The following is a 12,573-nucleotide window of genomic DNA, read 5'->3' as shown; positions in this document are numbered from 1 at the left end:
AACCCATTTCAATGAAAATTGTATTTTAACATGTTGTTGCGACGAAGGAGGAAAATTAAGCTCAAAATTTTATTTCTGAGTATTTAATTATTTAAATCATTGTGAATCAGGAGCAGACCAACAAAATGCAGCTTGACGTAAAAAACATGCTGGGCGGGCTCAAGCTTCCTTCTTGAACTCTTAGCAACAGAGACGGGAAGAGGGGGCGGGGTTACTCTGGGCTAACAGTCCTGCAACTCAGAGACAAAATTCTAACAAATTACAAAAAAAAATTATCTAATCACAAATATTTATTTGTGGCAACTCAATACTATGCAGAGAAGATTGTATTATTTGTAAATAATCATAAAAGCTTTAAAAAGTCAGAAAGTTTACAAAACGTTGCTTTCATTTATTAAAACAGATTCAGAAGTGTTAAAAAAAGAGAGGACAGCGGTCATACTTACAGTAAAGTATTTCATAGTCGCCTGAATTTGAAACCAGATACTGAGAGTCCACTGACCAGTCCAGATGGGTTATAAAACTGGAGTGACCCTTTCAAAACAAGAAGAAACACCAATTCACTATCTGATTGATCTGAAACACAAACAGAAGAAGGAACCAGGATCTCACCGAGCATTTCCCCACCCGACTGTACTTCCTGCCGTTCTCCGCCACGGCGTAGATGTAGATGTAGTTGTCGTGGGAACCGATGGCCAGGAAATTGCCATCTGATGGGGACAGGAGATGGTGATACAGTAATGACTGTTTGTGCAGGTTTGATTATTAACTGATTGTTCAAGACAGGTTGGAACATGTACAGGGTCAGGATTTACGCTCATGAGAATCAGGAGAAACGGATCAAGACGGGTTTGACTGGGAGTGTTAACAGACGTCTAGACCTTGGAGGGTCATAGACAGCGTTGGGCACATTTTAAGGGGAGCACAGATGTGTCTTCTTGCTCCCTTGAGGTTTTCTTCGCAAAAATGGAACGTACCAATGTCGTGTATGAAATGTGTATCGTGAAGTATTTGTAAGGACAATATACGCACTTATGACTTATAGGTGACAAACTCTGATGTCTAATATCCTAATTTTTAAAGCATTTATCATGTAATAAGTACTTTTTGCACAGGATTTAGGGGATTGAAACACTGAAAAATTTGTACAACATGCCTGTGTCTGCACCTATGCAAACCCTTAATTGTAGCATAGCAGCATACCCGTAGATAAAAATGTACACAGATATTTTGGCTCTATGATCTTGATATCTCAGGTTTGCACATATTGCCCTGCAGACAGCCCGTATCCACCTGTTGTGACCAAGGCTTTAGTGGGAGGGGCTGACATACCTGGCCCGTAGCGGATAACAGACAGCTGTTCATTCCCATCTGTGTGCATGGTTACTAAATCCTTGGAGTCAGTGTCAAGCACCAGCCACCTGCAAGTTCACACACAGACAATTTGGGAACTGTTTTTACTTTTTTAATATCGTGTTTGTCTAAAATCTAGTCTACCTGCCAGTTTGAGTTCCAACAGCAACAACAGCTCCAGAGGGATGGAAGCCTGCAGACTGAGCGGAGTCCTGTTGAGAAAAATAAAACTCTGTTTGACTGAAGCTTGAATGAAGAAATTTGTGAAATCTTTTTAAAGAATAAAAAATGATCAAAAATATCTCCACAAGATTATGCCACTAATCATGAAAGTACACAAAATTAAAAGCATAGCAAGAGTTGTGATTAAACCAGAAAAAAGAAACTATTTAAAAGAGTTTATTTAAAAAAAATGTATTTAAAAGCCTGATAATAACAGATAAAAGGATCAAGCTAGAGCAAAAATTGGCACTGCAGTGGAGAGAGTGACGAGCACCAAGTTCCTCGGGCTGCACATCAGTGAGGACCTGTCCTGGACCGCCAACACCACATCACTGGCAAAGAAAGCCCAGCAGCGCCTCTACTTCCTGCGGAAGCTGAAAAGGTCAAGAGCTTCACCATCCATCATGACCATGTTCTACAGAGGAACCATCGAGAGCATCATCTCCAGCTGCATCACTGTGTGGGGCGGCAGCTGCACGGTCTACAACAAAAGAGCCCTGCAGCGCATAGTGAACACAGCCAGCAAAACCATCGGAGCACCACTACCCTCCCTGCAGGACTTATACACCACCCGCCTCACCCGAAAAGCGCTGACAATTGTCAGGGATGCTCACCACCCTGCACACAACCTGTTCAGCCTCCTGCCCTCAGGGAGGAGGTACAGGAGCCTCCGCTCCCGCACCACCAGACTCAGGAACAGCTTCATTCATCAGGCTGTCAGGATGCTGAACTCCTCCCAAACTCCCCAACCACCTATCCTCCACCTGGCTCCCCCCCCGACATGAACAACGCTCGGAAACCCACATGAACAATAATGCCTGCACTACTTGTCACTTTGAACCCCCCATCTATTGTACATTTGTACATTTACATTTGTAAATTTAAATTTATTGCCTTCTCTATATTTTTAAGCCTTCTCTATATTTTATGCCTTCTCTATATTTTTATTGGTTATGTTGTAAATTGTCTTTTTTGGGAGAGCAGGAAACGGAATTTCAATTCTTTGTATGTCAGCACATATGAAGGATTGACAATAAAGTTGACTTTGACTTTGACTTTGACTTTGAAAAATCGTAACTTTTATTAAAAAAAAAAACAAAACCTGTTTACTTTTGTGCGGATTGTAAAAAATGCAAACACATGATGTGTGCTGTAGTTTCCATGGCGGACAGCAGAGGGCAGTGTTGTCTGAACTCACATCAACAGTCTTGGTCCAGATGAGCTGGTGGGAGCTGGAGTCCCACAGACAGACCTGTCTGTCGTGACCACAGGTCAAGAACTGAGGCTTGCAGGGATGAACAGCGAGACCCCACAACTCATCAGTGTGACCCTGAAAAAAAAAATATATATATATATATATATATATATAAATATCTTTTAAAGCACAGCTTAAAAAAAGAATAATAAAAGTTGAATTCAGAACATTAACCTGTGTGATGCACATGAATTCCCCATCAAGGCTGCCCTGCAAGACAAAGTTCTTTGTGGTCCCGATCAGAACCGTCTCCCCTCGGCCTTCTGCGATGGTCCGGATGGGGCCGAACAGATCCGGCACCTGCAGGAGGAAAATGGAGTAAGACGATGTAGGAGAACCATAAAACACAAGCTATATAAAGAGAAATTACAAAAATATTTATTCTGGGTCATTTTAAATATCAAGTTGTTCATTAAAAGATGTAAAAGATTTACTATCATAAAGTTATGTCTGTTTTACATAATTTATAAAATCTCATAATCACTATAAGGTTTTATTTGGTAGACAAGTTTTAAAAAAAAATTGCTTTTTTAATTTTTCATGAACATTACAAGCATTTTCATAGCTTTTTAAAACTCTTAACATGCGTATTTTTAACTATTTGCCTCATCCCGCCCATGTCTTCTCTAGTTTTATTTGATTTTAAACACTTTTATTGAAGTTTTATGTTGATAACTTTTATTTTTAGACTGTAATGTCTTTTCTTTGTAATGCTAGCATGCCGGTAAACTTTCTATAATCCTTTAAATAGTTAAAAGTCATTTGTTTTTTATTCAAATTAACTTCCTTGTCATTTCTGCTGGACAACAGGCACATTTTGACAGTATTTCCATTGCTTCACCTCCACGGTTTGGATCTGCTGGTATCCGCCGTTCCAAGAAACAAGCCTGCGGTCTTTCCCCCCAGACACCAATGTGCCGTTTCTCAGCATGCACACGGCAAAGACGCTGGCCTCGTGAGCCCCTTGGATGACGTGACTGATCCTATTAGTGCCTGTAAGACAGAGATGAGACGGATGAGGGAGACAGTCACAAAGGTCAGCTGCTGGGAGGAAGGCAGATTAGTTGACCAGGCGTCAGACGCAGAAAACAGAGGAGGGCTCAGCAGGTGAAACAGATTGAGGAGGCGTTTAAGGATATAAAGTGCAGCTTTGTTTTGAATCTCCTGAAAACTTAGCAACAATAAGCTGGTAACCATGGAAACATTTTTAAGCTCACACTTAAACCTACAAAACTGGATCGAACCTCAGTTTAAGCTTGAATCTCTGAACATGAAAGAGGATAATTAATTTATTACATTCACTATTTAACAATGGAGATGTCACTGGCGACTCGTAACATTTTCAATCGGTTACGCATCAACATGACTCAGCTGATTCTGACGCAAAGATCAGCAAATTTGCTCTCTTCCACTGACACAGCGCTTTGCTAACGTAAAGTGTAGCATACACTTCAGAATCCGCTGGATTATGCTAATTGCGAGGTTGAAGAGTTATGACGGTCGGAAAAATATACATTTTTTAGCAGCTCTGGTGTTAAAGGGTTAACTTTGTTTGCCACTGTCTTAAATTGTTTTTTGGATTGTCCATAAAAAAATTAAAAAAAAAAAAAGCACAGTGAAGATACAAGTTTGGGGCAATTTTTTTTATTCATCCACCAGTATTACAATTGGTTATTCACCATATAAATTTATTTGTAATGTTAAAAATGAAAATAAAATAAAGCATGATAAGCTCAGCTAGTTACTAAAGTGTATGTCAAGCTTTAAAGTTGTTAGCAGTAGCACGTTAGCATTTTATTTTATCTTTACATGTCCAGAGTTTGTAGTGCATCTCTGAAGATACTCGATGCTAGTGAACGTGTGGAGAGAAATCACCCTGATTTGTGCGTGTGTAATTCTTGATTTGTATATACAATATATTTTGTGGATAACTTTGTGTACTAAAAACAAAAATTACAAAACTAAAAAAAAATAAAAATACAATTTACACACACAACTTAAAATTACAACGGCTTGAAAAAACCTTTAAATCTTTAAAAATGACCCAAGAATCTCTTGTTACTCACACACAAAACTGCATTGACGCACAAATCTGATTGCAAGAACACAAAGTTTTGCACAAAAGGAATTGTGTGAGTTACAAATCAAGAAATACACACACACAAATCAAAAGTTAAGCACTAATCAACAATTACGCATACATAAATTCAAAGGTACCCACAAATCTAGAATTACGCACAAACAAATCATTTGAGTCTATTTTCTCTCCGAACACATGTACCTGCAGTTAGTGCAAAATGTCAAAGTGGTGTAAATCCTATAAATCTTGCTCCAGGCTTTTTCTTCTCAGCTCTATATTCCGAAAGTTTTAACTTTCAGCGTGCATTTAATGGCTGCAGCTTTGATACGTACAGCCAGAACACGGACTTATGAAAAGCAGAGTTTTGAAGCCCAAAACTCGCATATACACGTTAAAATAGACTTTACATTGGAAATGGTCACCTGCAGTTCCTGAGTGTGACCATAGCATCAGAGTTTGTAACTTCCCCAAACAAAGATGGTACCTTTTCCCCACACCAGGATGTTTCCACTGGAGTCTCCTGTTATTGCATCTCCATTCTCCGCAAAGGTCACACATATCACAAATTTGGGCTTCTCTTGTTTCTGCAATAAACATAGAAACACGCTGTAATACTCTGCACCAGGACTTGTAGCAGACATTCTGTTGGATTGACTACATTTGATGATGAAAGTTCTCCAGGTGTCTTCCTACCTCAAACAGCCCTTGCTTCTTGACCAGAACACCTTTCTCCAAGGTCCAGAAAAATATATGAGACTTCCCACAAGTCACCACGACGTTGCTGTCAGTGGGATGGAAGTCTGCAGCAAAGACTGACTCATTGGAGGACTGATGGGATACGAAAACAAAGAGCAAGTTTAGCACAAAAAAACACTGACAGAGCAAAGAGAACAGACTCACACACCTTAACTTCAGCCAGTCTGTCCTCTCTCTGCCAGTCCCACAAAGACAGGACGTGGTCATTGGAATCATCAACCGCACAGAGGGTGTTTCCTCCATTCTAGCAGGCAAAAGTAAAAGTTCAGCATCTATTTAAAATATTTACTGTAATATATCAGAAATGCATAGATGGTGTTTCCGTACCGACTTGGAAAAAGCAAGGCATACTACTGCTCTGTCAAAGAACCCTGCACCTAACACGTGAAGGGTGCTGAGGCTGACGGAGTCCCATACACGAACATGTGGAGCCAGCTGCTGCAAGGCAACATTCATGAAGGAACATCAGAAACGAAGAAACTTTTTTATATACAGGACTCTGAATCATTTCATCAACTCAAGCTCCCCTAAAACAAAAACTCAATGTAAAGTATAAAAATATACTTACTTTTCCATCTGAGGAAGTGCCGGCCACCTGCCCTGTTGCTATGGTGATTTTATCCGGGTGGACTGCCAAGCTAAGGAAGACATGCAAAATAGACATCTTAGAGACAGTTAGAAGCTTTTTTTTTTAATTCAAAAGAGACCATTAATTAAACATGAGGACGTACAACATGAAAGGCTGCAGCCTGTGCTGCTGTTTGAGACACATTAAGTCAATTTTATCCTGTTTTAGATAAAGAAAAATCCAAAGTTCAAACGTTTTGGCTTCAAAGGACAGTCTGCAATGTATCCTTTAATCTTTAATCCAATCACTTTAAACAAATTTATGTGAGTAAAATCCCATGTCTCCCTCACTCAATATTTCAATTACTGAAATGTTGAATGACAACAAGTTTTACTAAGATAAGTTTGTTTAAAAAAAAAGAAAAACAAACTAGAAAGTATGAATACTGTAAGCTGAATGCAGACGCAGAAGATGCTGAAGCTGATAGCTAAAAGTACTGGAGCTGATGGCTAAAGATACTGAAGCTAATAGCTAAAATACGGAAGCTGATAGCTAAAAATGCTGAAGCTGATAGCTAAAAATGCTGAAGCTAATAGCTGAGGATACTGAAGCTGATAGCCGAAGATACTACAGCAATTTTGTTAATGCTAAAGTAGCTGAAGTAGTTTAAGTTGCTCAAACAAAAATGTTTAATAAATTGCTGAAAATGTTAGCTTTGAAAGCTCAACCAAACTGCTAGCAGATAAATATGGTAAATATTTGAAGAAATGCCCGAATTAGCTAAACGAGCAAGAAAAATGCAAATGTGATGGTCTAAACAAGAAAACAGCATCAATAATTGAAATAATGTCTAAACCAACCAAAACAGCTACCAAACTGATAAAATACTAGCTTAATGGTGATTTAGAACAGAAAATTTTATTAAGTGCCAAATTCATAAAATGTGCTAGCTTAATGCTAAAACAACAGCTAATCAAAAATTAGCATAAACACTGTAAGGCTATGTCCAAATTCCTTTCTTCTCCATAACAACCAAAAAAACTTTATAGTGTGGAACTATCTAGTGCTCTGGGTTTTAAAACTAATTCAGACACAATGCTCACTATATTTTTTCTTTTTAAATCACTAAGTGACATCACGGATTTCCAAAAATAAAAATACGAGCATTTTATGATAATTATTTATGAATCTATTCTGTTCTGATGATAAAAACTTGGCTTGTTGAAAAAAAGAAAGAAAAAAAACATTTTTTTTCACAAAAATTGCTGAAACACAAAGCACTGTTGTCTATATTCACCAATCTAGTGAGCATCGACATCACTGTTTTTTTGCAGAGACTTCTAGAAAGTTTCTAGGGCAGACGTTTTTGGAATTGTAGATTTGGACAGCACTACAAAAAGGTGAACAAACTATAGTGCACTATGTAGTGAGTAGTAAATAAATTCAGACACAACCTGTGGCTATGTCCGTATTTCCTCCCTACTTCCTAACTACTAAATACTACAATGCATAATGCAGGAAATATAGATGACAATGCATTGTGTTTGATCAATTTTTAGGATTTTTTTTTCTTTTAAACCATTTAAGTTTTCATCATCAAAACACAGTGAATACAAAGTTTTCATAAAATGCTCATATTTAATAGGTTTTTACTGAATTATTTTTGAAATTGAGGGCACTAGAAAGACCTGCACCATATATTATTTTAGTAGTTAGTGAGTAAATAAGAGATTTCAGACATAGCCATAGATTCAGAAAGAATAACACTTTATAGAGCACTACGTAGTGAGTAGTGAAGGATTTCGGTCACAACCTGAGTTAGCCAAACTGCTGAAACATTAGCTAAATGCCAAATTAGCTTTAAAGCCAAATTAGCTAGCATAATAAAACCATGATGGTTAAATTTCAAATGAGCATGAAAAACCGTATAAACAGTAGAGGATGTGAAGCTTTCTGCTTCTGCTGACCATTTGATGTCATCTGTGTGTCCCGTGTAGTGCCTCTGCAGCCTCTCATCCACGTTAAACAGGACGACCACCGAGGCTATGAAATACACCGTTTCTCCTGTGGGGAGCAGGTACAGGTTGGAGCGACAGTCTCTGCCTCTGTAGCCATAGCTGGGAGTTAAAAAGGTCAAGGAGGGAAATTCCAACTGATTGTTTATTGTTTTTTTTTTAATCTCTTTACATTTTTCGAAAGCTCAGCACAAATCAGTGCAAAAGATGCTCTGTTACAATAAATGTGATAAACAGTAGATAACATTCTCTTTGTGCATTGCTTTCTCCTTTAATCATTTTCCTTTATAGAATGTTCCTTAGGATTTCTGCATGACTAAGCACTAAACGAGAAGAGCAAAGACACTCCCAGAGTATGAAATGAATCAATAAATGGGATCAAATGAATGTCTAACTGCCTGTTCTATTGTGGACCAGCTGTGTGCAGGTTATTATTGTCTGCAGGCTGCAGAGCCATGAGCTCAGCACAGCCAGTGAAAGCGAATATCTGAGCAAATGCACTCTGACAAGTAGGAAGAGGCAGGAGACTCATCTCGAGCATCCTCTCATAGATCACGGTCCACAAAGACCTCATTTATTTTCCATTTTCATATTTACTGTTGGATGCTGCAGAAATTTCTGTGCAGGTGAAACCAAAAGAGCAAAGGCATAACGGCGCTTCTTTTTTATTATGAATTTCGACTTCAGAAAGGATACACCCAGTCCAATTTGAGTTTGTTGCTTGGCAGCTCAGCTCTGGCCTCCAGGCAGTAGCTGTCCATTTGGTCTTTGTTCATGTACATGGTTATGGGGCGACCCTTCAAGAACATTTTCACATATCCTTCATCTGAGGAAACGGAAACAGTTAGTCAGACACAAATGTACACAGAAATAACCGCTCAGAGCCAAATTTACAGTGTCGAGAGTTTGTAAATTAGGCACACATATGACATTATGTAATTCATGAGGGGTTGGAAGTGTGAGTAGAGCAGAAAAAATATGGGATTAATTCACAAGCAATGAGTTAACGGTAATAAATGATAAAGCGTGCAAACAAAAGCTTTTCGACTGGATTTATTAGGCATTTCAAACACAGAACGGTGACAGAAGGAAAGAAAAAAGCTGCACAACATTTTCACAAAACGTTCACAAAGATTAACTAGACAGTGAAAAGCAGAGAAATTTGAATATTTAAAAACACGAGGGAATGATGGGTGAATGGAAAATCAGAACTAAAATACTAAAATTTGGAAATAATTCACAAGAACGTGGGGAGAAAAAACAGAAAAACAGTCAAAGTGACAAAATATTTTTGTGTGGAGATTCTTAATGTTCCCAAAATATACAATCTCAATGATGAAGTTATTTTCTAGAACAGTTTATTAGAAATTCAACTCAGAGTTGTGGGCGTGACCTTTGGGGGTGGGACCTTTGGGGGCGGAGCAACCCTTTCCCCTTCCTTTCACCATTACTGAGAGCTTTTTGTTTACATTTCCAGCTAGCTTACAGCCCCTCACAACCCCCAACGGAACCTCACATTTTTTTTTGTCTACTTCTGATTTACAATAAAGAAATATACAGAAATGCATTTTGAGCTTACTTTTATCTTAAATGTCCTCCATTTTTAGAAAAACTATATTAAAAAAAAAACAAAAAACATGATTTTTATTGGAGTGGGTCTTTAAATCTGCAGTATGAACGATGATCGCACAGTTTGTATGACATAGCTGAACATATGTCATGTATGTCTAAACTAATAACAAATCTGAAAATACTGGCTGGGGGATTTAGTGGGGCTGCAGTAGGTGGGAGTATGTAAAGGAGACGGCAGACTCCCAAACTCCTTCAGCTTCAGGCTACAACTTGGGATCTTTCTGATGGACAGCACATTGACGGCAGCCGCTCTTATGGGCTTTCTGCTGACTGACAGCGGTGGAGGTTTGGCGGCTGAGCGAGCCGTAACACCCAGAGAGCAGCGTTCAGCGCTCTTCCCCGTCTGTTTGACGGATCTGTCGAGGTAAACCTGTACTGTGACTGCGAGAAAAGAGCACGGATGATGATGGTGATGATGATGATGATGATGATGCAGTGGGGCGGTTATTGAGGATGTCAGAGCCGGATGAAGGCAAGAGGAGAAAAACAGAAACAAGGAGGAGGTTTAGGAAGTGCTGAGGGTTGAGAAAGCTTTTGTAAGTTATTTAGAATTGGGTAATACTTTCGGTTTATACATAAGTCAAAGCGCCAGTAAATCACACAACCCAGCCAAAGAAAATTAAGGGAGGGGTGATTGTAAACATAAATCAGCAGAATTCCTTTGGGGAGTACTAATCTCTGCTATTCCACTAAAGCATGTTAAGCTTTCATCTCTACAGGATACTTCAAGTTCTTTTGAGCTAAATCACACCAAAACACCACATCTGCCTAAAGAGATAACTAGACTCCATACATTCAGACAGGGGCGGAGCTACAGTGCCCCCCAATTTTTGAGTCATTATTAGAATTATTAATGATAGAGATTTTAAAAAAAACATAAATACATGCTTTTCTATTTGTAAATGAAATCTTGAACCCAGCAAATTATTTTTTTAACGTATTTTTTAACCTTTCGTTAGTAAAGGCCGTCCACTCTGCTGTTCTCATTTGCCACCTTTCCAAAGTCGAGGGTTTCGGTCGACGGATCTTTATGTGAATTTAATTTTGCAAGTTTACACGCAATTATCATGTAAATCTTACTTATTTGTGTGGGATTTTTGCTAGATGCATACGCAAATTTGTGGCTTTTCATGGCCGTTCCACGTATGTCTAATGAACTTTTTATGCCTTAACAAAAAATAAGCCAAAATAGCAGACTGTGGCAATTATTGCTAATTTCAGGAAGAAGACCTGGCTGCAGACATCAATGGCCAGAACCAGAACTGGAAGTCCCAACCCAAAAAGCTTATTTTATCTAGCAACCCAACAGTTGAGGTTTTCTTAGTTTTAATCTTTAATCTTGATTATCAATCTCCAAACTCTTGCAGTGGGCGTGGCCAGAAGCTCAAAGAAATATTGGAAAGGTCGTCATGCCAAATGACTTCCAGTTGAAAAGCTGATAATACATCATCATCCAATGAGTGATGTCCCACAATATCTACCTGTTGTGGTTTCTTATTTTGTTTCATTTTATGTCATTTGATTTCTGGAAAATGACATTTGTTTTCAGAAACATTTTATTTTTATTTTGTTATATTTAGTGTTTTGCTTTTTAATTTTTTTTTAATTTCTAAATTGTAATTTTTTTAAATAATTTGTTTTACTTTTTAAATTGTCATTGTCATATTCATTGTTTTTGCATGAAATGGTTTGTTAATGTGATTGGGACTTCAGGGCCACCATACTTTTTGCTCATAATACACATGTTCCACAACAAGAAAACATGTTAAATAAGTCAGATTTACTATGAAATATAGCATATGTTTAAATTGTCTTCTATTTTGGTTAAACCCAAACCATCTTTAATTAAATAAGTTTGACTCTTTTGGCAGTCTGGCCCATACATGAAGCTTACAAGCCTCATAAAACAGCTTCAAAGCCTGTGTTTGTGATGTAAGCAAGCAGAAGACAAGAGCAGCGGCTAATCTGCATTGAGGGGCTTCAAGAGCTGGGAAAAGTGGCTCCGAGCAGCTGTGGGACAGCAAATGTCAGGCATCTTTGTGCTGTTGCTACGACGACAGGAAACAAAGTGCCTTTTGGCTAAAGTGAGGCTCTAAGCAAACAGACAAGCCTGGCGAAGCAGGAGCCACTTCATCTGCGGTGAGCAACACGTGAACTGCAAACAATCAGGAGCTTCTTAGACGTTCATTAATTCAGTCTAAACATTTTAGTGGGAGCTGCTCTCACACAGTCTCCTGCCTCTGTCTGGTCAGCTCAGATCGGAGTTTTCAAACACAACAATTAAAGCTTAAGTTCAAATTTATTCGCTGCAGAGGTGATTTTTTTTAGGAGAATTGTAATTATCAAATGTCCAGAGAGCTGTTCAGACTGGGGGGCACGAGGGCCGAGGAAGCCTGGCCTACCTTTGCAGTGGGTCACACGTCGCGTCCCTTGTAAAGATCACAGAGATACACAGTAAGGAGTAGAGAGCTTTTCTCATTATCTGATGTGCCTCAAAGGTCATTTCTATGTTAAAGTGAAAAAAAGTTCTGTTCATGTCGTCTTTAAAGTTAATGATCAGAATAATTCAGCTGGAAGGGCGGAGTCAAACCCTCAACATTTTCAAAAATGTTTTTGCCAAACAAAGGAAACACGCTGACCAAAACCACAAAAAAATCATCAGGACAAGCTGCCCTCAGAAGTTTTAAAACAC

General features: G+C 38.6%; 1 protein-coding gene across 3 annotated transcripts in view; it reads right to left on the bottom strand.

The window, feature by feature from the left end:
- Positions 1 to 12,573, bottom strand: part of eml1 (EMAP like 1) — a 37,205-nt gene that overhangs the window by 2,110 nt on the left and 22,522 nt on the right. For 2 of the 3 annotated variants that reach the window (XM_024268707.2, XM_024268717.2), the window contains 14 exons: positions 8,946 to 9,075; positions 8,202 to 8,351; positions 6,235 to 6,304; positions 5,994 to 6,104; positions 5,815 to 5,910; positions 5,604 to 5,738; positions 5,395 to 5,494; positions 3,672 to 3,823; positions 3,005 to 3,130; positions 2,774 to 2,905; positions 1,498 to 1,565; positions 1,333 to 1,421; positions 613 to 710; positions 447 to 534 (listed from right to left, as the gene is read on the bottom strand). In XM_024268707.2, coding sequence (XP_024124475.1) covers positions 447 to 534; positions 613 to 710; positions 1,333 to 1,421; positions 1,498 to 1,565; positions 2,774 to 2,905; positions 3,005 to 3,130; positions 3,672 to 3,823; positions 5,395 to 5,494; positions 5,604 to 5,738; positions 5,815 to 5,910; positions 5,994 to 6,104; positions 6,235 to 6,304; positions 8,202 to 8,351; positions 8,946 to 9,075 — 1,545 coding nt within the window. Of the gene's footprint in view, positions 1 to 446; positions 535 to 612; positions 711 to 1,332; positions 1,422 to 1,497; positions 1,566 to 2,773; positions 2,906 to 3,004; positions 3,131 to 3,671; positions 3,824 to 5,394; positions 5,495 to 5,603; positions 5,739 to 5,814; positions 5,911 to 5,993; positions 6,105 to 6,234; positions 6,305 to 8,201; positions 8,352 to 8,945; positions 9,076 to 12,283; positions 12,311 to 12,573 lie in introns of all 3 variants that reach the window. The other variant, XM_024268698.2, reaches the window with a different exon arrangement.

Source organism: Oryzias melastigma, linkage group LG22 (genome assembly GCF_002922805.2).
Source record: "Oryzias melastigma strain HK-1 linkage group LG22, ASM292280v2, whole genome shotgun sequence".
Taxonomy (NCBI): Eukaryota; Metazoa; Chordata; class Actinopteri; order Beloniformes; family Adrianichthyidae; genus Oryzias; species Oryzias melastigma.
The sequence above is the reverse complement of the archived record's forward strand: the minus strand, read 5'-3'. Positions and strand labels throughout refer to the sequence as shown.